At 39.0% G+C, this 24,960-nt stretch overlaps 1 protein-coding gene across 1 annotated transcript in view; it reads right to left on the bottom strand.

Moving 5' to 3' along the window:
• The window catches only part of IL13RA1 (interleukin 13 receptor subunit alpha 1), a 66,225-nt gene that overhangs the window by 24,307 nt on the left and 16,958 nt on the right, over nt 1-24,960 (bottom strand). Inside the window, exons 5-8 of the mRNA XM_028522657.1 lie at nt 14,319-14,506; nt 11,695-11,846; nt 4,784-4,831; nt 4,366-4,498 (exon numbers count right to left, since the gene is read on the bottom strand). Coding sequence (XP_028378458.1) covers nt 4,366-4,498; nt 4,784-4,831; nt 11,695-11,846; nt 14,319-14,506 — 521 coding nt within the window. The remainder of the gene's footprint in view (nt 1-4,365; nt 4,499-4,783; nt 4,832-11,694; nt 11,847-14,318; nt 14,507-24,960) is intronic.

Below are 24,960 nucleotides of genomic sequence, written 5' to 3'. Positions count from 1 at the left end.
GAAAAGCAAACAGAAAGATATGAGAAATCAAATCCTTTCAAAAATAAACCAAGCAACAGCTCTATTAGAGACTAGTGAGATCACTGATATTTCTGCCCTCTACCTCAACCTATTTTCCAAAAGCCTTCAATTATCTTATCTTCTGTTATCTTGATACTGGGAGTGGGGGAGTCCTGCTCTGGTACCTAAAATTCCATGAATCAATGAACACCTTAAAAATTATCTGAAACCAAGATATCTTGACAGGTTTCAGACACTATTAACAAATATGTTATGTCTGTTAAGTATGTCATCTGATTAATTGTGGCTATCTTTTCTTATTGGTTACTTAATACTATTAGAACAATTAAAATCATTCTACCAACAACTACCACTACTACTATTCTTAACTGAGCACCTACTATATGTCTGGTATCATACTAGGTGCTTCTACATACTTATATCTATGCTATAGAGATAGATAATATTATCTCCTATTTACACAGATGAGAAGGATAAGGCTCAGGGTTTTACTGGCTTGTGCCTAAGGTTTTAGTAAGTGATAGAGCCAAGCCTCAAATCCAGCACTGTCCAGTTCCACAGTGTTTCATTAACTGTCTTGTTACACCTAACACATGAAATATCATATGTCTATTTATTTGCTTATCTTTTCCACAAGAGCATGAACATTTAGAAAGCATCAGGTCTAATATCATAGTTTTAGGTAGCCTCTAAGATGACCCCTGCCTCCTGATATTCATACTCTTGTGTAATCACTTGCTCTTGAGGGTGGGCTGGACTAAGTGGCTCATTTGTGAAGAACTGAACAGCAACAGTGATGAGATGTCATTTCCAAGATCAAGTTATAAAAGATTATGGGTGTTCTCATACATTTTTTTTTCTTTGCTTGGATCACTCACTTGGGGAAGCCAGCTGCTGCTATGTCATGAGGTAGCCTCTATGGGGAGATCCATGTGGCAAGAAACTGAAGAAGGTCTCTGTATTAATTTCCTAGAATTGTTGTAACAAGTCATCATACTTTGATCGGTTAAAAATAACAGAAGTACATTCTCTCACAGTTCTGAAGGCTGAAAGTCCAAAATGAAGGGATTAACAGGAACATGCTCCCTCTGAAGGCTCTAGAGAAGACTCCTTGACTGTTTCTAGTTTCTGGTGGTTCCCAGAATCCTTGCTTTTCCTTGGCTTGCAGCTGCAGCACTCCAATTTCTGCCTCCATCTTCACACAGTCTTCTTCCCTGTGTGTCTGTATGTCTCTGTATTTCTGTGTATCCTCTCTTCTTCAGTTTTATATTATATTTTATTAATTATGCTGTTATACTTGTTCCAATTTTTCCCCTTTGCCCCCCTCCACCCAGCACCCCCAGCCCCTCAGGCCATCCCCACACCATTGTTCATGTCCATGGGTCAAGAGTGTAAGTCCTTTGGCTACTCCTTTCCCTTTGCTGTACTTTACAGACCCATGGTTGTTCTATAACTGCCTATTTGTACTTCCTAATCCCCTCCCTCTTCACCCATTCTAGCCCTCCTCGCTCCCATCTGCCAATCTTCTAGTAACTAACTTCTTTACTCTTGCTGCTTTTAAGAGTCTTTCTATCTTTAACCTTAGGCTTTTTAATTACAAAGTGTCTTGGAGTGGGCCTTTTTGCATCCATCATAATTGGGATGCTCTGTGCTTCCTGGACTTGCATGTCTATTTCCTTCACCAAATTAGGGAAGTTTTCTTTCATTGTTTTTTCAAATAGATTTCCAATTTCTTGCTCTTTCTCTTCTGTTTCTGGTACCCCTATGATGTGAATGTTGGACCTCTTGAAGTTGCCCCAGAGGCTGCTTATACTATCCTCATGTTTTAGGATTCTTTTTCTTCTTGTTGTTCTGATTGGTTGTTTTTATGGGAGGTATTTACCCAGTCCAGTCAGCTGCAAGGATTGACTGTGACCACTGACCACCAACCCCCACCATCCATGGAGGATCAGCTGTGCAGGGGTAGGGTGGTGGTGCTCTGACGAGGTCTGTAATTATCCACTGGGTACACTGTCCCTGGGGTTCCCTGAGTGGTGCAGGACAAGGTCAGGCCCCACCTGTGTTTTCCCTGGGACCATTCTCCCTGAGCTTTTAAAAATCAATCTGAGATGACTGCTACTTGTGCTGGGCTTGGGTATTTATTCCCAGGCTAAGCAAGCTGTGAATCCAGGCTGGCTGCTGCTAGTGCTGGGCCTGGGGCTCACTGAGGCCAGCTGTTGCTTGTTTGATAGGATTTAGGAGCAAGACCAGCTGTTCTTATGGAAAAGCAGCTTGGGTGGGCCTATACGTTGGGTGGGCCTATATGTTGGGTGGGGAAAAACCTCTGGGGATCTCCAAGGTGGGTCAGTGTTAGCCAGGTTGATGGAGTCTCAGATATGGCACCAGCCTTCTGACTCTGTGCAGGGGAGGGTTTAGAAAAGGGACAATGGCCTCTGCTTATCTTGATGGCAGACACTTCACTTCCTCCCAGCATGCCACTGGTGCCTTTCAAGCTGTTACCCCAGTGCTGGAGCTTAGAGGGAGTGAGTCTGAGTAGGTGAGTCTGTGTGTGGGTTCTTTAAGAGGAACTGCTTGGGGCTTCATCAGTTTTTTCCCCCAACTTAATTCCTGCTTGTTTTTGCAGCCAGAAATTATGGGGACTTATCTTCCTGGCACTGGAACCCTGGGCTGGGGGTCCTGGTGTGGGTCTGGGGCTCCTTGATCCTGAGCTATCTGTCCCAATTTCTTAGCCACATGGGTGTGGGACCAGCCTGTCCCACATCTGCCACACCTCCTATCAGTCTGGATGGATGTGGTTTCTTTAATTCCATAGTTGTCAGACTTCTATTCAGCTCGATTTCTGATGTCCCTGAGTGGTGGTGGTTCTATATTTTCATTGTAATTTTGATGTGGTTGTGCGAAGAGGTGAGCCATGTCTGCCTATGCCGCCAACTTCTCTCTCTTCTTCTTATAAGAATACTAGTCATTGGATTTAGGGTCTACTCCAAGTCTCATCTCGACTTGATTATATCTGAAAAAACTCTTCCAAATAAGGTTGCATTCACAGGTACCAGGAGTTAGAACTTGAACATATCTTTTTGGAGGATATAATTGAGGCTCCCCAACAACCACATTAGTAGTGAGCTTGGAAGTGGACTATCTAGCCCCAGCCAGGCCTTCAGATGCCACTCTAGTCCTCACTGATAGCTTGACTGTGACCTCATAAGAACTTCAGCCATCGGTACCTAGATAAGCTGTGCCCAGATTCCTGACACACATAAAGAAACTGTGAGATGATAAATATGTGTTTTTAAAGCCACTATCTTTGGGGGTGATTTGTTATACAACAATAGATAACTAATATAACCGTGTCTGGCATATATCTTGTTCCATTTCTCAATTAATAGGGAATGGAATCGACTACCTCAACAACCTGTCTCTGACTGCTAGATAGCTTTTAGAAAGTCCTTAAGTTGGTCCTATTTTGCCCCATGGAGCCACAAGAGGCATGGAGCCTGCCTATTTCCTCTTCTACCTGACAACACCTCAAATGTTAGGATTCATCAATCATGACTCCCCAAGCTTATTTCATCAACTGTTCCTGAATTTTGAGATTCTTCAGCATCCCGATTACCTTTCATGATAGATTCCAGTCTGTTGATTCACCTCCTATAATGTGGTCCCCAGAATGAATACAATACACTTCTGATGTTTCCTGGACACTGTGCCCCACCCTGCAGCACTACCTTGTTTCAGGTGCTGCATTATCACTGCTACATATTACTGCATACGCCTTTAGGGACACATAAGGGTCCAATGTTCAGTCACTTTGAGTTTACAGTCAAATAAAACCCTGTACCCCACCCTACAACATGTACATTCATAAACCACACGTGTTTTCAATCCAGTACTTGAGCCTGGCATGTAGCTTGTCCAGCCTCTCAATTAATAAATGAAACTTATTTTTTCAAGCCTAGATACAGGTTTATCCCTATTAAATGCCATCAAGGGTCACTGTCCTACTCTTGATTCTATCACTAGCACATAGATTAGTCTTTCAGGATTGCACAATCTGTAGATGTAATCATGCTTATCTTCTATATTTTTGTTCATGTTGTTAATAAAGATGGAGACAGAACAGAAGAGAAGATAACACCATTCAGACTGTGGATTTTCAAAGAACAATATATTGCAAATTAACCCTGGGTAATTTGACAGTAATGAAACAGAAAATGCACTTCAAATGCAATACTCTCTGGCTGACATCATGAATGAAGAATACTTCCTTCCCCCATCCTATTTGCTGCTTCAGCATAGGTTCCATGCATCAGTGGTTTCAATTTTAATGAAATCCTATTCCCTTACCTATAGTCATTGCTGGACTCCAATTACTCCAGAGTTGGTTATCCTCATAGCAAAACGTATTTGTTTTGACTCTCATTCTGACTGTGTTCACAGTATCGGGAGGAACACCAGGAACCCGGAAACAAATTGTACCCTTAGATATAAAGTAAAAAAGCAAGAAATATTAACAATTTTTTCTCTTTCTCTGGTTCTGAATCCTAAATATAATCATCAACCACATTCTGTATATGATTTAAACTTGGATTGTAATCCAAATTATCTGACTTTACAACCCCTGGATAAAAATTGACAATAACACAGAGACCAAAGTAGTTCATTTTTCTCAAAGCAGTTCAAATTTAGGCTATGCTCACCCTGTGCCACCCCCCAATTACTCTTATGAGTTTAAGCCCAAATAGCTAAAGTTGAATTTACTGACCTCCAGGTTCCCCTCAATTTCTGAATTATCACACATGAGTTTTTCATCCTTGAAAATATAAAAAATGAATAAATTAGAAATATTAAAAAGACTACATTTCACATCATTAAACATGTCTAACAAGCTTTCCTTTATCCCAGTAAAATAGAACCAGGTACAGGGAAAAAAATGGTTTTTAAATAAGTGGTGCTAGGTCAATTACATATCCATATAGGGAAAAAATTCTTGACCCCTACCTCACATTATTTACAAAGTCATTTCCAGACAGGCTGCAGATCAAAATGTGAAAGTGAAAATAAATTAATGAATAAATACGTAAACAAAGCAAGCATTTGCAAAGCAACCAGAAAAAAAAAGCAAAGCATTTTACATGAAAACATAGAACATCTTCATGACCTTGAAGCAAAAAAAAAGATTTCTTAAATAGGACCAAAATAATATTAACCATAAAGAAAAATCATTTATAAAGTCATCTCTATTAAAATTAAAAACTTCAGATTGTCAAAATATATCTTATTAAGGAAATAAAAAGGTAAGATATAGAGTGAGAGAAGATATGTGCAATGTCTTACAAAGGACTTGCATATATATGTTCTATAATATATATTTACATTTATACATGATATATATACATATACATATACATATATCCAAAAGTTCATAAGGGAAAGACGACAACCAAATAAAAAAACTGGCATAAGACTTGAATAGGCATTTCATAAGAGGATATTCAAATTGCTAATAAACATAAAAAAGCGCTCAATTTCATTAGTTATCAGGGAAATGAAAATTAAATCCACGGGATAACAATACACACACCTACCAGAAAATACCAAGTGTTGGTGACAATATGAAGAGTCTAGCACTCTCAATTTCCACTCTTAGTAGTGTAAATTGGCAAAACTACTTGAGACAACTGACATTATTTCCTAGAGAGAATCAGATGTAACCCTGTGACCTATATGTGTTCAACCAAAATGTATGCACATGTATACTGAGACAAGTATGAAAATGTTCATTAAAAGCTCTACTCATAAAACCCCAAACTGGAAACTATCCAAATGGCCATCAATGGCAGAATGGATAAATCACATGGTGGTATATTGGCATAATGGAATGAATAAAATGAGAACGAACCATCTACAACTATGGGTAATAATATCAGTTAATCTCATAAATATAACACTGAATGAAAGAAGGCAGACACATAAAAATAAAACTCCTACACTTTGCAACAGCATGGATGGAACTGGAGAACATTATGTCAAGGGAAATAAGCCAGGCAGTGAAAAACAGGTACCATACGATCTCACCTTTAACAGGAACCTAATCAACAAAACAACTTAAACTTTATTTAAGCAAGCAAAATATAACCAAAGACACTGAAATAGAGAACAGGCTGACAGTGACCAGAGAGGAGAGGGGAGGGAATTTTAGGGGGAAAGGGTGAAGGGTTTGCAGGAGTAATTATAGAGGACACACAGACAATAATGGTGGGGGGTGGCGGAGTGGGGGAGATGGAGGCAGGAGGGAGATGGGGATGGCTGGGGGGTTGGGCTGGGGTGGGGGGAAAAGGTAGAAAACTGTACTTGAACAATCAAAAAATGTGAAAAAAAATTTATTTTTAAAAAGTTAAAAAAACTGGAAGTGGGGAGGTGTATAGGGCAGGGGAGAGTACCCTTGGATGGGGGGGGGCGAGAATGAGCACAATTGTAATTGAACAACAATAAAAAAATTAAAATGAAAATTAAAAAATAAATTGCCTATAATTCATTGATCTAATGTTTAAAAAGAGTCAATAAAATTAATTCATGGGATTAAAAGTCAGGATAGTAGCTGCTCATTGGGAGTGCAGTGACCAAAAAGGGTCACAAACAGGGCTTCTGGGGTACTGGTTATGTTAGTGAAAAATCACTGAACTCTGTATAATGACGTGTGTTTTTTTTACATAGACTATACATCAATTACATGTTAAAAAAAGAAGAGGAATCATTCTCCCTTGTGGAGAATATATCCAAAATAAGTAGGTTACAGAAAAGAAAGTATAATATAAGATTTTATTCCACACAATTTAAGTTACTTGCTGTCTGACATAAAGAGAATAATCAGTTCCCGAAATGCAAATATTTCAAAATTGAGTAAAAAAATGAACACATGAAAATCTGTTGCTTAGTCTACTTCTGGCCAACAGGTACATGAAAATCAGATGCTCAACATCGGTATTCATCCTGGAAATGCAAATCAAAACCACAGTTAGCTATCATCCAAAACCTGTTAGAAGGGCTATCATCAAAAAATCAACAAATAACAAGTTTTGTCCAGGATGTGCAGAAAAGAGGACCATCAAACACTGTTGGTGGGAATGCAGACTAGTGCAGCCACTGTGGAAAGCACTATGGAGTCTCCTTAAAAAAATTAAAAATAGGTCTACCATACAATCCAGTAATCCCACTTTTGTGTATATATTCAAAGGAAATGAAATCAGGATTTCAAAGAACTATCTGCACTACTATGTTCATTGTGATATTATTCACCATAACCAAGATGTGGAAGCAGCCTAAATATCCATCAATGGATGAACAGATAAAGAAGAGGTGGCACATATATACCACGAAATATTATCCCGCTATGAGAAAGAAGTATATCCTGCCATTTGCAATAACATGGTTGATACTTGAGGGCATTATGCCAAGTGAAGCCAGACAGAAAGAGAAAGACAAATACTTTATGATCCCACTTTTATGTAAAATCTAAAAAAGTCAAATTCATAGAAGCAGAGAACAGAATGGTAGTTGCCAGAGGCTGGGGGATACAGAAAATGGGAAGATGCTGGTCAAAGGGCACAAGATTTCAATGATAACATCTGGGGATCTAATGTGCAGCATGGTGACTATAGATAGTAATATCGTATTGTATAATGGAAATTTGCTAAGAAAACAATTTTTAAGTGTTCTTACCAAACCAAAAAGAACAGATAACTGTGTGATGTGATGGATCTTAATGAACTTGATTGTGGATATCAATTCACAATGTATAGGCATATTAAATCATCATATTGTACACCTTAAAAATAATCACATTTACAACCTAAATACACACAATTTTTACTTGTTAATCATAACCTCACTAAAGCTGGAAAAAATAGTCAACTTCTTTTTTAAAACAATTTTTTACTTTTCAATTACAATAGACAAACAATAGTATATTAGTTTCAGGTGTGAAACATAAGTGATTAGATATTTATATAAAAATAATTCAACTTCTATCAAAGAGATGTTTAAACATGGAACAAAACCAGAACACATAGCCATGATTTTTGGCATTCAGCATCATTCACTAAATGGTTCCTACCAGCATTTTATGAAGAGCTGAAAAGCCAACTGAATGACAAAGGATCATCCTATCAACACTTCATATAGGTACAGAGAAAAAGCCACCCAGGGACTAGTGTACCTCATTGCTGGCCATTTGGAATCAGAGGCCTGCTGGGGAATCACAAGTGTCAAGTACCACTTGAGGGATCAGGTTGCAGGCTGATGTCCCCCACCTTGGACCATCCCCCATAAGTGTGGGTGTGTGCATGCATGTGTGTACACACACACACACACACAAATCATTGTGTAAATTAAAGTCTCTGAACTCTTGTTCAGATGTAAATCCTCTTGTGTTGTTTATCACTACTCAGATACCTCCATGAGAAAAGGAAAACAAAGGCACAGAGAACCAAGTAGACAGTTTGCAGGGACAGAGATAGTCAAAGACGAGACATTTCTTACTTTGTGAGTCTGTCATAAACTACTTCTTCCCACAGCCCCATGTGATGGCACCAGTTCACGTTCCAGCCTACTTCCCCCTCTTAAATGTAACACCAGAAAAAATAATTCCTCAAAAAGTCTTGAAAAAAAAAAAAAAACGGTCTAACCAGCACAGCTCAAGATCAGGGTGCACACAAAAAGCTGATGACATTCTAGGGAAGGAAGCAGCTGGTGACCATCTGCTAGGAGAGAGTACCTTAAACTTAAGTGTGTAAACAGAGTGAATTCCACATAGACCACAGGTGGCAAACACAAGGCCTGCGAGCCGAATCCAGCCCTCCACCTTGTTTTATCTGGCTTGGCACCCTGTTTCTACCCAATGGCAGTGTCGAGCTCTCGCTTAATTGTTAAAGAGTAGTTACATTTATAGAGCCCTAAAATCACATTCAGCCCTTTGAAGGCAACTGTGAGGCTGATGTGGCCCTTGGTGAAAATGAGTGTGACACCCCTGCTATAGACTATAGTTCTGATTTAGGTGAATAAATTCCATAGTATGTGTGTTCCCTTCCATTCAGAAGTTTGTAAAAAAAAGCTAATTCAATTCAACAAAAATTTATTAAGTGATAATTACACAAATGGTGTTATACCAAGTATTCCTTGTAAAAGTTTAATACATGAAGACCAACTTTTGAAGTCATATTTATTAGCTGTGTGGCCCGTAGTAAGTTACTTAACCTCTCTGAGCCTTAGTTTCTCAATAAAGTGTAACCTATTTCATGAAATGTTATATAAGCCACTATATAAGAAGCCACTATATAAGAAGTACACAAAAGAGGATATTTGTAGCATATCATAAACACTTAATAAATGATGGCTGTTACTATTAAGGGGAAGTATTAATGTGGTCCCCAGTGGTTAATAACAAAACCTTTCAACTTAGACTATTGCTGCAATCTTGACTCTACCAGTTTCTAAAAATGTGATCTTATGAGTAACCTCTGAGACTGAGTTTTCTCATCAGTAAAATGAGGGGAGAAGCAGGATTTAGACCCTTGGAATTAATATAAGGCCTTAATGAGACAATTCAGATGAAATGCTTATTAAAATACCTAGCACATACTAATTGCTCAATACCTGTCAGCTGCTACTGATAGCAGGAACAGCACAAGGCAAATAGCATCTAACTCCTCTCTACAGGAGGTTATATTTATAGTGGAGAGAAAAGGCCTACACATGTGATCAGGGTAACTAGCAGGACATAATTCAGTGCCAAATGACTAATGCAAGTAGATGTGTATTCGGGATTTGATGCTGGAGAGCACTAAAGGCTGGGAGTCGTTAAGTAAATCTCAGCTTTCTGGTATCTCAGTTACATGAAAGCCACACCCCCTCTGCACTTGGAAGCCTTTGCTTTTTCCCTTTGCAGTACTGTATGGGGATGCCCGTTTCTGTTCCAGATAATGGTTACTCTATTTCTGAAATAGATTTATCTGCAAATTCCCAGAACAGCTCTGCTCAGCTATGGACCTGGTCATTCCCTCTGGAGTTATATCCTGTCAACAATGACTTATTTTATTAAGTACAGACACTCCTCAAATTATGATGGGGTTACATCCCAATAAACACCTCATTAGTTGAAAATGTCCTAAGTCAAAAATACATTTAAACCACATAACCTACTGAGCATCACAGGTTAGCCTAGTCTGCCTTAAACATGCTCAGAACACTTACATAGCAAAATCATCTAACAGAAAGCCTAGTTTATAATAAAGTATTGCCTATCATGCAATTCATTGAATAGTGTACCAAAAGTGAAAAAACAATGGATGTATGGGTGCTCACCATTAATGGACATAGCTAAAAGCAAAGTAGGCCTGAAGAATGTTTAAAGCATTGAACTGAAAGCAATTATACATGAGAGAGTATCATGTTATATATCACTAGTCCAGGAAAAGATCAAAAATCAAAATTTGAAGTACAGTTTCTACTGAATGTGCATCACTTTTTGCACCATGATAAGTCAAACCATGGTAAGTCAATATTTTGAAACTTCCATGATGAGCTAAAACAACTGAACAACGGAATTTGCCCTCATGTTAGGTGCTGGGCTTCCATAAAAGCCAATGTAAAACACTTGGTTTCTAACGTCTAAAACTCAAAGGCACACAGGGCCCAGGCATGTAGCACACAAGTGAGTGGCACAGTCCCTGTGGTCCCAAGGTGCCACCTTATGGAAACCATACTCCTCGAATTCCACAATTTTAAATCTGGGCAAAAAATTCAAATTTAAAAAACATATAAACAAAACCCCACTTTGTGTTACAAACAAAAATGTTTGAGGCCCAGTTTGTGGCTTCTACTATAAAGTGTACCAATAACACTCATATCCTGACATTATGCCACATGCTGTTATGCCCAGTTCTCCACAGGGACCTCTGATTAGCATGTTTTGTATTACATTCTGAATAGCAAAACCATAGATAATCCAACCAATACTGACTACTCAAATTTGAGTACTTTAGTATTCAAACTCCTAGAAAAAAGAATGGTCATCCAGAGCTTCCAAGTATCTACCTGATCTGACCCCGGCCTCCATTCTGTTTTTCACTCATGCCACACTCATTGCTGCTTCAGTCTTTGTAGTTGCTATCCTCTCCAACCCCACATCTTCACATGGCTGGCTCCTGCTCATCACTCCAGTCTCATCTCAAATGTCATCACTTTGGATGACTACCCTATCTAATATTCCCTCAGGCCCCCCCCATTACTCTACCACATCACCCTGTTTAATTTTCTTCATGGCACCCATTCCCTGAAATTAGCTTGTTTATTTACATATTTATCTTCTAGCAGGTAAGGTAGGTGAGCTTCATGGAAAAAAAAACTTGTTCACTGGGTATCATATACATACAGTAGATGCATAATAAAACTTTTTGAGCAAATGAATTAATGTATGGCTTGAATCTTGAGGTCAATGCTACTATAAAACCTCAAACCTTCCACCATCCTATTTCAGACAAGAAGTTTCAGTATCATCATTATAATCATGTGACAAATCTAAACACTATTTCATTGATGTTTCAATGTGTTACACTTTAAGAAATTCAAGTGAAAGGAAAACATCCAAATAAAAACAACAATCTAAAAAAAACTTACCGAGAAAATAAAATGTGCTTCAGTTTGGCTGTTATTGACTTCCACTTGATAAGATAAGCAAGTTCTAGCGAAATTCTGTGGATTCTTCCCTAGCACATATAACACACCATTTTGGAAGGAGATATTTTTAATATGTGGAGGATCAGGTTGCACTGAAAGATAGAAAAATACAAATTAGCTTCCAGAGTTTATTTTGATATGATACATACATGGGTAGAGATAATGAAGGTCACAATGTTAAATCCAAATAGGGCTGATACTTTGAATGGCCTTACATAATCAGACATACAGTTCTAGATTTCTGATTAGGCACAATTAATGTAAAAAGCTGATTTTAAGTCACTTAGTAAAATGGATCTAAGGAACATCTTTGGGTGTCTGCCAGATGACATGAACTCTGACCTGCATATGGTTAGAGCATGGCCAGGGTATAATTTGGACATCCAGCTGCATCATAAAGAAAATAAGGGCTTGGATCCAGATGTGCATTCACCTAATAAGTAACAGGGGCACCAGGTATAAGGAGTTTCCCTGGCTGTCACCAATTTGTACCAATCAAAGACCACAATTTAAACACTAACCCAGTCTCTGTCACATGCTACAACATGGATGAACCTCAAGGAGATCATACTAAGTGAAATAAGCCCACCACACCCTGGCTGGTGTGGCTCAGTGGATGGAGTGCCATCCTGCAAACCAAAGGGTCTCCAGTTTGATTCCCAGTCAGGGCACATGCCTGGGTTTGTGGGCCAGGTCCCCAGTAAGGGGGCCACATGAGAGGCAACCACACACTGATGTTTCTCTCCCTCTCTTTTTCCCTCCCTCCCCCTCTCTCTAAAAATAAATAAATGAAACCCTTAAAAATGAAATAAGCCTATCACAAAAGAATGAGTACCTATATGATTCTACTCATGAGGTATCTAAAGTAATGACAATCAAAGAAACAGAAAGTAGGAAGGTGGTTACCCTGAGCAGGGAAATAGTGTTTGGGGCATCAAGTTTCAATTTCACAAAATGGAAAATTTCTTGAGATCTGCTGCACAACAATGTGAATATATTTAACTGCTGAGCAGTACCCTTAAGAATGGATATGATAGTAAATTTAATGTTAATTGATTATAACCACAATTTAAAATAAAGTGAAGAAATTAGCTTACTCAATTTAGTTTTTGGAGACTCAACTATGCGTAAGACCACACAACAGCAGAGAATGGAAAATTGACAGAAAACCTGAATATGTCACCCTCTTGCTGAGAAGGATCTCCCTTTATGTCACCACTAATCTCTAGGAAGAAAACTAGCAAAATGAGCTTCAAAAGGTCGATCAAGGACAACCTGCCAAGCAAGGGAGAACACAAAAGAAAGGCTTCACTTCACATTATCCCACTTGGCATTTTCCTGTGACCTCAGTCCCCTGACCTATAAACTAAGCTGCCTTGATTTATTATTAGAATTCACTTCCATGACTATCTGAAAGAGTGGTAAATAATGCTCTGCTCACAGACTTGGGAGCTTTTGTCAATTCATGGTTATTTACATATAAATTTTCTGTATACCATGTAGCCAGAATATAAGCTCCCTGCTAGGGTATTACAACAAATAAATAAACATGATGCTTATAGTAGTCTGCTTTGGAGATTTACAAAACACTCTGACACACCTCACATCACTTGGAACTTACTATAGTTGACCCTTGAACAACAAAGGGGTTAAAGGACTTGCCACCCCCCAATCAAAAATCTGTGTATAACTTTTGACTCCTCAAAAACTTATAACTAATAGCCTACTATTGGCCAGAAGCCTTCCTGATATTATAAACAGTCAATTAATGTATATTGTATATATGTATTATATACTGTATTGTTATAATAAACTAAAGAAAATGTTAAGAAAATCATAAGGAAAAAAAATTTACAGTACTGTACAGATTTATTGAAAAAAAAAAAGACACATATAAGTATAACCACACAGTTCCAACCCATGTTGTTTAAGGGTCAACTGTATAATCCTTTGAGATCAAGAAGGACTATGTACCCTCTTTTACAGATGAGGGAACACTTAAAGAGAACCTACATGCCTTGCCCAAAGTGAAGGAGCTAGTACCTCAAGCTAATATTTTGTTTTCAATTAGGAGGTTCTTTGTAACAGGTTAACACTCAGCTATACTGGCTGTTCTGACTGATCAGTGCCTGGACCACACAGAATGTCAGGTAATTTGAGTATCGCTCCTGACCACTCCACCTCTGGTCTCAGCTTTTTTAAACTATGAAATAAACTATTCAGGAACTATATTCGATCATATTTATTCTGCAGCATCATAGGTAAAAGACCATGTGATAAGTAAAAGATAGTAGATCTTAAGAGTCAGAGAGCCCAGGTTCCAATCTTGGTTCTGTAACTAACTGCTTGCTTTCAGTCTCCATGTACTCCTAAGTGCACAAGGTGAAAGCATGTGGCATAAGTACTCAATAAATATTAGAATCTCTAACCTTGCTACTTTAAAAAAGATCAAAGAAAGGTATACAAACACAGCCATTTTTTCTGGAAAGATCTTAAAACCAAAATCCTTTTTTATTATTTGCATTGATTGTTCAAAAGAACAACAGAGGACTTCTAAAACTTACCATGGGAAGTTAAAGGCACTATATTGAAGGATGGTCTAATTTTTCCTGCATCATCCTTGACCATGACTTGAACACTGTATTGGTCAACACTGGGATCCTTGAGTTTAGTCAGGGTAAAAGAACAAGTACTGTGTTGACCTTCTCTGTAGATGTTTTCACATTGAAGAATTTTTCCCAAGCTGCTATGCCTACAAGGCAAAATGAGAAAATCTTCAGCATTATTTTTAACAAAAAGCTCAAGAAACAACGGCAGAATTTTTCTGAGTGAAGATGTTCATGAAAAGCAATATTTGCAATATGGCAAGATAGCTTTTTCTAAAACCCTATTTTACATAGCTCCATTTCATACTCTAGGAAGAAATTAATGTTCCTTTTTCCCAAACCCAGGTACTTTCAATAGCTATGGAAACTATAGGAGTACTGGTTCTTTTTCCTTTTCTGAATACAAGGTGTTATGAGGCCAGACTGTGAAGTTTTATGCTTCTTGAAAATACCCCATCTGTTGAATTCCATGATTCTCCTCTGGTCCCTTGTCTGTTTCTGCCTTGTTTTCTCTTGTTCCTCTCCCTTCTTCTCTTCTCAGAGGGCTCCCATCCACTCCACAGCCCTCTGCACATTCCTCTCTTTTTCTTATTCCCTCATCTGTTCACCCTCAGCTTATTACTTACACTCCTCAAGTAGAATATCTATGCTAGGGATGCCTAGTCCTGACCTCTCACCTTGGATCCAGTCCCAGATTTACAACTGCTCCATTTGAGTGTTCTGCTCTTGCCTCAAATTCAACATCCAAAACATACGCCCTTTTTCCTTAACAAACTGCCTTTGTTCCTAATGTTCCCAATTTCCACCAGTCAGAGCTCATTTCCTTTGGGATCTTCGATTACAACCTTTGAAATCACCTTTTGCCCCTCCTTTCCCTATATTCTATCACCAAATTTTGTTATTTCTTCCTTTGCAAAGCTTCTTGGCACCCTGTTTCATTTCCTAATCAGTTCAGCCTTCATGTCTTTTCCAGACTAACCTCTCACACATTCATTATTAGTTCCATACAATCACTGCCAGATATATGTTCCAGAACACACTGGGACATACACAGAGACGCCGCAAGAGACTCCCCAAGTTACCGGACCACCCAAGCTGTTAACAATGACTTTTCCATATGAATGGCTGGTCTTGGCTCATGATTCACAACTTCCTAAATCTTCTCAAACAAACAACAGCCAACCTCAGTGATTTCCCAGCCCCCAGACCTCTTGCTAAGTGGCCCCAGGTCTGGAACTAGCAGCAGCCAGCCTAGATTACAGCTTAGTTTCACCTGGGAATCTCCAAGTGCAACACAAGTAGCAGCTACCTCAGTTTGCTTTATAGCTCCAACAGGGTGTCCCTGGGAAAAACACAGGTGGGGGCTGTCCTTGGCCTGCACCACATGGGAAATCTCAGGGCCAGCACACCCAGTGGCATCTACAGACCATGTCAGACCAACAGCACCCTGCCCCTGCACCGCTTATCCTCCATAGAGGGTGAACATTGGTGGTCAGTGGTCACAGCTAATCCTTCCAGCTGAGTGGCCTGAGTAAATCCCTCCCATTGACCTGCCAACAGCAACCAAGGCTCAACTACAAGAGGAGGGTGTACTCAGCTCACACAAAGGGCATACCTCCAGTACCCAGTTTGGGTGATAGGGGAGGCTGTGCCACTGGACTCTACAGGACATATACTACATTAGGCCACTCTACCAAGACACAGAGTCAAAGCAGCAATCCCTAATACATAGAAACAAACACAGGGAGGCTGCCAAAATGAGGAGACAAAGAAACATGATCCAAATGAAAGAACAGGTCAAAACTCCAGAAGAACTAAACCAAATGAACATAAGCAATCTATCAGATGCAGAGTTCAAAACACTGGTTATAAGGATGCTCAAGGAACTTAGTGAGGACCTCAACAGCATAAAAAAGACCTAGTCAGAAATAAAGGATACACCAATGGAAATGAGGAACAATTTACAGGGAAACAGCAGTGGAGTGAATGAAGCCAAGAATCAAATCAATGATTTGGAACATAAGGAAGCAAAAACAAAACAAAACAAAACAATCAGAACAACAATAAGAAAAAAGAATTAAAAAAAAAGATAGTATAAGCAGCATCTGGGGCAACTTTAAGGGGTCCAACATTCACATCACAGGGGTGCCAGAAGGAGAAGAGAAAGGGCACGAAACAGGAAAACTATTTGAAAAACTAATGAAAGAAAACTTCCCTAATTTGGTAAAGGAAATAGACATGCAAGTCTAGGAAGCACAGAGAATCCAATTATGATGGATGCAAGACACATAGACACTCCAAGACACATCATAATTAAAATGCCAAAGCTTAAAGATAAAGACGGACTCTTAAAAGCAGCAAGAGGAAAGAAGTAAGTTACCTACAGGGAATTTCCATAGGACTGTCAGCTGATTTCTCAAAAGAAACTTTGCAGGCTAGAAGGGATTTGTAAGAAATATTCAAAGTCATGAAAAAGGGACATACAGCCAAGCTTGCTCCATCCAGCAAAGCTATCATTTAGAGTTGAAGGGAAGATAAAGAGCTTCCCAGACAAGAAAAAACTAAAGGAGTTTATCATTACCAAACCACTATCATATGAAATGTTCAAGGAACTTATTTAAGAAAAAGAAGATCAAAACTATGAACAATAAAATGTCAATAAATCCATACCTATCAACAATTGAATCTAAAAAACATACTAAGCAAACAAAAAAAACAAAGGCAGAATCATGGATATGGAGAGTGTTTTGATGGTTGCCAGATGGGAGGGGTAAGGGGGATGGGTGAAGAGGTGAGAGGATTAAGAAGTACAAATAGGTAGTTACAGAATAGCCATGGGGATGTCAAGTACAGTATAGGAAATGGAGAAGCCGAAGAACTTACATACATGACCCATGGCCATGAACAATGCTGTAGGGGGATTGCCTGAGGGAGTGAGTGGTGCTGGGTGGAGGGAGGCAAAGGGGAAAAATTGGGACAAATGTAATAGTATAATCAATAAAATATAATTAAAAATAAAGTGCCCTAGCTGGTATGGCTCAGTGGATTGAGCACCGGCCTGTGAACTGAAAGGTCTCTGGTTCAATTCCCAGTCAGGGCACATGCCTGGGTTGCAGGCCAGGTCCCCAATAGAGGGTGCATGACAGACAACCAAACACTGATGTTTCTCTCCCTCTCTTTCTCCTTCCCTTCTCCTCTCTCTAAAAATAAATAAATAAAATCTTTTAAAAAGTGTAAAAAATGTAGATTTCTTAAACCTTCTCCCAGAGTATGCTACTTAGAAGGCTTTGACCAGGACCTAGGAATCAGTTTTCTGACAGCAATTCCCCAGGGGATTCTGTTTCAAATCATATTTTATAAAACTCAGATGTAGGGGGTAGGGGGCATGATGGGGGTGAAATAAAGACAACTGTACTTGAACAACAATTTTTTAAAAAGAAAAAAAAACTCAGACCTACTCCCATAAATAAAGTCAACCAATCTTTGACAAAGGAGTGAAGGCAATACCAGGGAGGAAAGATAGTCTTTTCAACAAATGGTGCCAGAACAACTAGATATCCACATGCAAAAATGAATCTAGTCACAGACCATGTACTCTTCTGAAAACTAAACTCACAATGGATCACAGACTTATATCCAAAATGTAAAACTATAAAACACCTAGGTGATAACACAGAAAAAAACTAGATAAACTCAGGTATGACAATGACTTTTTAGATATAACACCAAAGGTATGATCTATTAAAAAAATAATGCTTTACCCTGTCTGGAATGGCTCAGTGGATTGAGTGCTGGCCTGCAATCCAAAGGGTCAAAGGTTCGATTCCCAGTCAGGGCACATGCCTGGGTTGCAGGCCAGGTCCCCAGTAGAGGGTGTGTGAGAGGCAACCACACATTGATGTTTCTCTCCCTCTCTTTCTCCTTCCCTTCCCCTGGCTCTAAAAGTAAATAAATAAAATCTTTAAAAATTAAAATAAAATAAAATAAAATAAAATAAAATAAAATAAATAGTGCCCTGGCTGGTGTGGCTCAGTTATTTGAAGCATTGTCCCATAAATTGAAAGGATGCAGACTTTTTTTTTTAATGTTGAGGTTTCAATCCCCCTGGTCTAGGTGCATATAGGAGGCAACCAACCAATGTTTCTCTCTCACATCAATATTTCTCTCTCCCCTCCCTTCTCCTCTCTTTAAAAAGTAGCAATGAAAATTGTCCTCGAGTGAGGACTTAAAAAACAGAAATAGCCCTGGCTGGTGTAGCTCAGTGGATTGAGCACAGGCCTGTAAACCAAAGGGTCACTGGTTCAATTTCCAGTCAGGGCACATACCTGGTTGTGGGCCAGGTCCCCAGTGTGGGGTGTGCAAGAGGCAACCACACACTGATGTGTCTCACTCTCTCTTTCTCCTTCCCCTCTCTCTAAAAATAAATAAAATCTTTTTTTAAAAATAAAAAATAATTAATAAGCTAGACCTCATGAAATTTAAAAAGCTGTTCCACAAAAGACAGTGTCAGAAGAATAAGTAAAGAAGCCACAGACTGGGAAAAAATATTTGCAAGAGACACATATGATAAAGGACTCATCCAAAATACACAAAGAATTCTTAAAACTCAACAAGAAAACAAACAATCCAATTAAAAAAATGGGCCAAAACCTTCACAGACACCTCACCAAAGATACACAAATAATAAATAAGCATATGAAAAGATGTACCACATGTCACCAAGGAAATGCAAATTAAAGCAACAAGATATAACTAATATTATCAAAATGGCCAAAATCCAGAATGCTGACAACACCAAATCTTCACAGCATGGGAAGCAACCGGTACTCTCATTCACTGATGGTGGGAATGCAAAATGGCATGGTCATTTTGGAAGTTAGTTTGGCAATTTCTTACAAAATTGAAATTACTCTTAACATATGATCCAGAAGTCACACTCCTTAGTATTTACTTAAAGGATTTGAAAGCTTATGTGCATACAAAATCCAGCACACAAATGCTTATAGCAGCCTTATTTGTCAATGATAGAGCTTCAAAACAACCAATATGTCCTTCAGTGGGTTAAACAGAGGTATATCCAGAAAATGGGACATTATATGCCCTAAAAAGAAATGAGCTATCAAGCCATGAAAAGACCTGGGGAAACCTTAAATGCATATTGCTAAGTGAAAGAAGCCAGTCTGAAAAGGCTATATATTATATTATTACAACTGTAACATTCTGAAAAAGGCAAAAGTATGGAGACAGTAAAAAGATCAGTGGTTGATCAGTGGGGGAAGGGATGAATAGGCAGAGAACAAAGGATTATTAGGGTAGTGAAATTATTGTGCATGATACTATAATTGTGGATACATGTCATTATATATGTGTCCAAAATCATAGAATGCATAATAGCAAGAGTGAACCCTAAGATAAAACATGGACTTTGAGTTATAATGTGTCCACCTAGGTTCACCATTGGTACAAATGTAACACTCTGGTGGGGAATGTTATAAGGCAGGAGGCTATGCATATGTGGGTGTGGGGTGTATATGGAAAATCTCTACACCTTCCTCTCAATTTTATTGTAAATCTAAAACTACACCCAGCTAATAAAGTCTTTAACAAAAGAAAAGAAGCCTTGGCTGGTATGGCTCAGTGGACTGAGTGCTGACCTGCAATCCAAAGGGTCACCGGTTCCATTCCCAGTCAAGGCACATGCCTGGGTTGTGGGCCAGGTCTCCAGAAGAGGGTGCATGAGAGGCAACCACACATTGATGTTTCTCTTTCTCTTTCTCCCACCCTTGCCCTTTGTCTAAAAATAAATAAAATCTTTAAAAAATAAAAGAAAATTCAAATCTAATGTACTTAATCCCTCAGAAGCTGTGCAAAGAAATGCTTCAATATAGAAAATGTTCTTGTTCCTTAAAAAATAATACATAAGGCTTTTCTCCTAGCTGTAGGCACTAGTAGTTCATAAATAAAAACAGCCTTTTAAAAAACTAACTGCCCTGGCTAGTTTTTGGTCACACAGGCCTGGAATGTTTTCCATTCAGAGCCAGAAACAGAAACCAAAGACACATGACATTTTTGTTACATAACTAAAGAAAACTATGTACAAAATTATTTTTGCTTCAAATAATAAAGAAACTCCTCTAATGGGCAATCTTTGAGATTCCTTTTTCAATTTTGTACTGAGTATTTCACATATTCTCATGGACTCCAGATATAGAATTTAAATTTTTGTTATAATTTAGAAAAAAATAAGAAAATACTGGTTTTGAATAGACAATTTTTGGGGACTTCTTGTGAAAGACAAGATGATAACCTAAGATAGAAAACATTCAGTTACTTTGTATTAAAATTCACACACAGCCCTGGCTGTGTGGTTCAGTTGGTGCATTGTCCCATACACCAAAAGGATAAGGATCTGATCCCCAGTTGGGGTGCATACAGGGTAGGGGCAACTAACCAATGTTTCTCTCTCTCTCTTTCTCAAATCAGTAAAAACACATCTTCAGGTGAGGATTTTAAAAAATTCACATACTGAAATTCTCCACACACTCACACTGCAGACATAGTAAGGAAGAAATGGACAAATGAAAGACTATTTCCCCAACTCTGAAGATGATTACTGTGGTAAGAAATTCCCTAAAATTCATTGGCATGGCTAGTCTGCAGCTATTAAGGTCAGGCTCCTTCAGTGACATACTCTCCATTCAGAGTCACAAGTCAGTGTGCCCTGGGTCTTCAAAATCACACTACATTTTTGGATTGGGGATTAGGGAAACAGTCTAGCCATTTGACATAATTTAAACTGGTATCTAAATCAATTCTGAGTGCTTGGTAATGAATGAGCCATGAGTCTCACTTTCTTTTGTCATTTTGATTGGAAAGAATCTCTCTAGAGGGGAGCAGAGGAGGAAGGAAGTATGGGCTATGGGCTAATCCTGCAAAGTGGGGGAAGAGGCCAGCAATGTGTACTGGCTACACCTGCAAGGGAGGAGGATATAATAAAAATAATATAGCTATTATGCATGGAGTGCTTACCATATACATGTTAGCAGTTAGGCACAGCTCTGAATCCTTTTCATACGATAGCAGTCCTCATAACAATCTTAAGAACTAGTAATATTATTACAATATTATCACTTGCCCCAAATCACACTTGCTAGTAAGGAAGAGAACCAAGATTTGAATCCAGGCAGTGTAGCTCAGTGGATTGAGCTCCGAACTTCGAACCAAAGTGTCACCAGTTCAATTCCCAGTCAGGGGAATTGGGTTGTGGGCCAGGTCCCCAGTAGGGGGCGTGTGGCAGGCAACCATACATTGATGCTTCTCTCCCTCTTGTTCTCTCTCCTTTCCCCTCTCTCTAAAAATAAACAAATGAAATATTTTTAAAAATAAGTTACAGGATGGTGAGGGCAGAAGATACAGAATCTATATAAGCACTGTCCAACAAAATTTTGGGGGATTATGGAAGTGTTCAATATTTGTGCTAACACTGGAGCCACTAGCCCTGTGTGAAATTGGCTGGTAAGACTGAGCAACTAAAGTTTTAATTTGCTTTCATTTTCATTAATTTAAATTAAAACATAAAGGGTCACACATGGCTAGTGGTTCCTATACTGAACAGCACAGGTATAGCAAGAGTCCACACTGATGATCAACTCCAGGAATGTGTATGACACAAACTGCTACCCCTGATCACTGCCCTTTGGGGTGCCGGTTAACCACCACTCCCTTGGGATGACTTCTTGAGCCACCTCCAATCATGGGAGATTGTGCCCTGCACTTGCATCAACTGAGGGCTTAAAGGCTGCCCAAGCACCACCTGCTGTCAGCTTTGGCAAGATACTACATTAACCCAGAAGAAGAGGAATGCTTTTTCCAATTGGTTGGTCTGGTATTTTTGTAATTTAGTCACCCAGCAGGGCAATCATTTTGCAATTTGCTCTAGACTTGGTTTGTGCTAGTATATGACCCAACATACTTTCCTATTTTTCTTATAAGAAATCCAAGGACTAGGCCACCATCTATGTCCAGTGTCACCCTAATTGTTTTATCTGGGTTACTTCCCTGAACAGTCTGCCATGGAATAAGACAGTTTTAGAATGACTTCCCTTCCTTTCCCTGCCCCCTCTAAGGACACAGACCCTGTGATTCTACAAACAATGACTCCAGGGAAAGAGAGAGCAGTTAATAGCATAATCAACACAGGATGTTACTAAATTTTAAGGCCTCTTGAAAGCCTATAATAATAGCTCTCTCCAGACTTCACTGCAACATTGTCAGAGCCAGGCTCCTTTTAAGGTTTAGTTCTCTGGCCCCTTCACTAGCATTTTATTTTTTAAAGTGTTTGTTTGTTTGTTTGTAAAGACTTTATTTATTTGTTTGTTTGTTTACTTATAGAGAGGGGAAGGGAGGAGGAAAGAGAGGGAGAGAAACATCAATGTGTGGTTGCTTCTCACGTGCCCCCTACTGGGGACCTGGCCCACAACACAGGCATGTGACCTGATTGGGAATCAAACCTGCAACCCTTTGGATTACAGGCCAGCATGCAATCCACTGAGCCACACCAGTCAGGGCAACTAGCATTCTTTAGAGAGTGACATGCACTCAATCCTCCTCTCTTTTTGGTCCTGAACTATAATATTCCTGTGGTGTTTATCTTTCCTAAGTCTTCACCCCAGTCTGAAATAGTCTCTCGCTTTGGATCCTACCAACAAAACATTAAAACACTAATATATGCAGCATGTACCATGTGTCAGGCATAGGGGAAAACAAGACACAGCCCCTGCTCTCAAGGGAGACCACAGTCTGGGGAGGGCTACCACTAAGTAAACAGGAAATGACAACACTGTGCCGAGTACTATGACACAGGAAAGTGCAAGGTACTGTGGGATACAACGATGACAGGGCACACATATACAGACTTGAGAGGTCAAGGAATTCTTTGTGGAGAGAAAATGATGTCTGAGGTAAGATAAGGACAAATAAGAGGTATCCAGGTGACAGGGCAAGACACAGGCTGTGAGGGCATACAGAATGGTTCCACTGTTCTGTTGGAATTCCATCATTCTGTTTGAGCATTTGAAGAATCAGTTTGAGGAACTGAAAAAAGTTCAGTGTGGGCTGAGCAGCAGAGTGCAAGAGGGGTGGGGCCACCTGGTTTCCCCAACAGGGCTTTTCATCTTTGCCAGAAGTATGTGAACTCCTAGGTAACTTTAGAGGTTTTTATTAAAAAATTCATGTGACTTTTGCATTCTATTCTATGATCTAGGCATGAGTGTTTTGATATACCAAAAACACTTCTCATCAAGTCATCAGGCAAAATGGACACTCCAGGGTAAAAGGCCATGTTTATCTTATAGCTTCAGAAGCTCTGGACATGGTTTCTGCACTCTATTCAATCCAAAGCAATTGGAGTGAATGATAGAAAAGGAGACAAGGCCACATGAATAGCAGACTGCCAGCACTAAATCTCCCAGTTCCCCACCTTGACATCAAACTGACTAAATATCCCCATTCCTCAGAACACTCCTCCCCAAATGCTAGCCTCTGAGAAACCCCCAACCTATGCTGTCCACCTTCATCAAAGCCTCCCAATCTCCCCCTTCCACCACCAGAAGCTCCACTCTATCTTCTCACGAGTTTGTCTACAGCTCTGCAATAGCCTTCATCTTCACCTTTCTCTTTATATAGGTATTTGTGTTGGGCACTGTCTACCTCTTTACATTTTAAGATTTAGGAGCAGACACGTGTTTTTTTTTTTTTTATCTCAGTTGTCCATTCAGCACTTTGCCCACAATGTGTGTGAATTAAAATTTTATTGAATTGAATTGATTAACCTAATCCTTTCTTCCTTGTTTCTAATAATTCTAGGCCCTAAAACAAAAAAAAATATTAAAGATTAATTGACAACTTTAAGAGATTTGTAGCTATAGTCACAAATACCAACTATTAGTTATTTTGTGGAGAACTAAATTAGTTTTTAACCTGCACAGTATATAATTTTCCTTTTTAAAGGTAGACACCAGTGATTTATACATTGCTGGTGGGAATGTAAAATGGTACAGCCACTCTAGAAAACAGTTTGGAAGACTATACATTCAGGGACCATTTCTATAGTTTGTTAGTAGAAAACGGTTTGGCAGTTTGTTATAAAACTAAATATGCAATTACCATGGGACCTAACAATTGTATTCTTGGGCATTTATCCCAGAGAAAGAAAAGTTATGTCTATAAATATTTACAGCAGCTTCATTTATAATACCAAAAAATTAGAAACAACCACCCTGGCCAACTGACTCCATTGGTTGGAGCAGTATACTGACAGCAAAAGATTGTAAATCAATCCCTAATCGGGGCCCACATGGGAGGCAGCCAATCAATGTTTCTCTCTCACCTCACTGTTTGTTTGTTTCTGCCTCTCTCTCTCTCTCAAATCAGTGAATATATCCTCAGGTGAAGATTTTTTAATATAATAATAAAAATTAAAACACTGGAAATAACCAACATATCCTTCAATAAATTAATGTTTAAACAAACTGGTACATCCATATCATGGAATACTACTCTGCAATGAAAATGAATAAACTATTAAATCACATGACAACTT

The sequence above is a fragment of the Phyllostomus discolor genome, chromosome X, assembly GCF_004126475.2.
Source record: "Phyllostomus discolor isolate MPI-MPIP mPhyDis1 chromosome X, mPhyDis1.pri.v3, whole genome shotgun sequence".
Taxonomy (NCBI): domain Eukaryota; kingdom Metazoa; phylum Chordata; class Mammalia; order Chiroptera; family Phyllostomidae; genus Phyllostomus; species Phyllostomus discolor.
The sequence above is the reverse complement of the archived record's forward strand: the minus strand, read 5'-3'. Positions and strand labels throughout refer to the sequence as shown.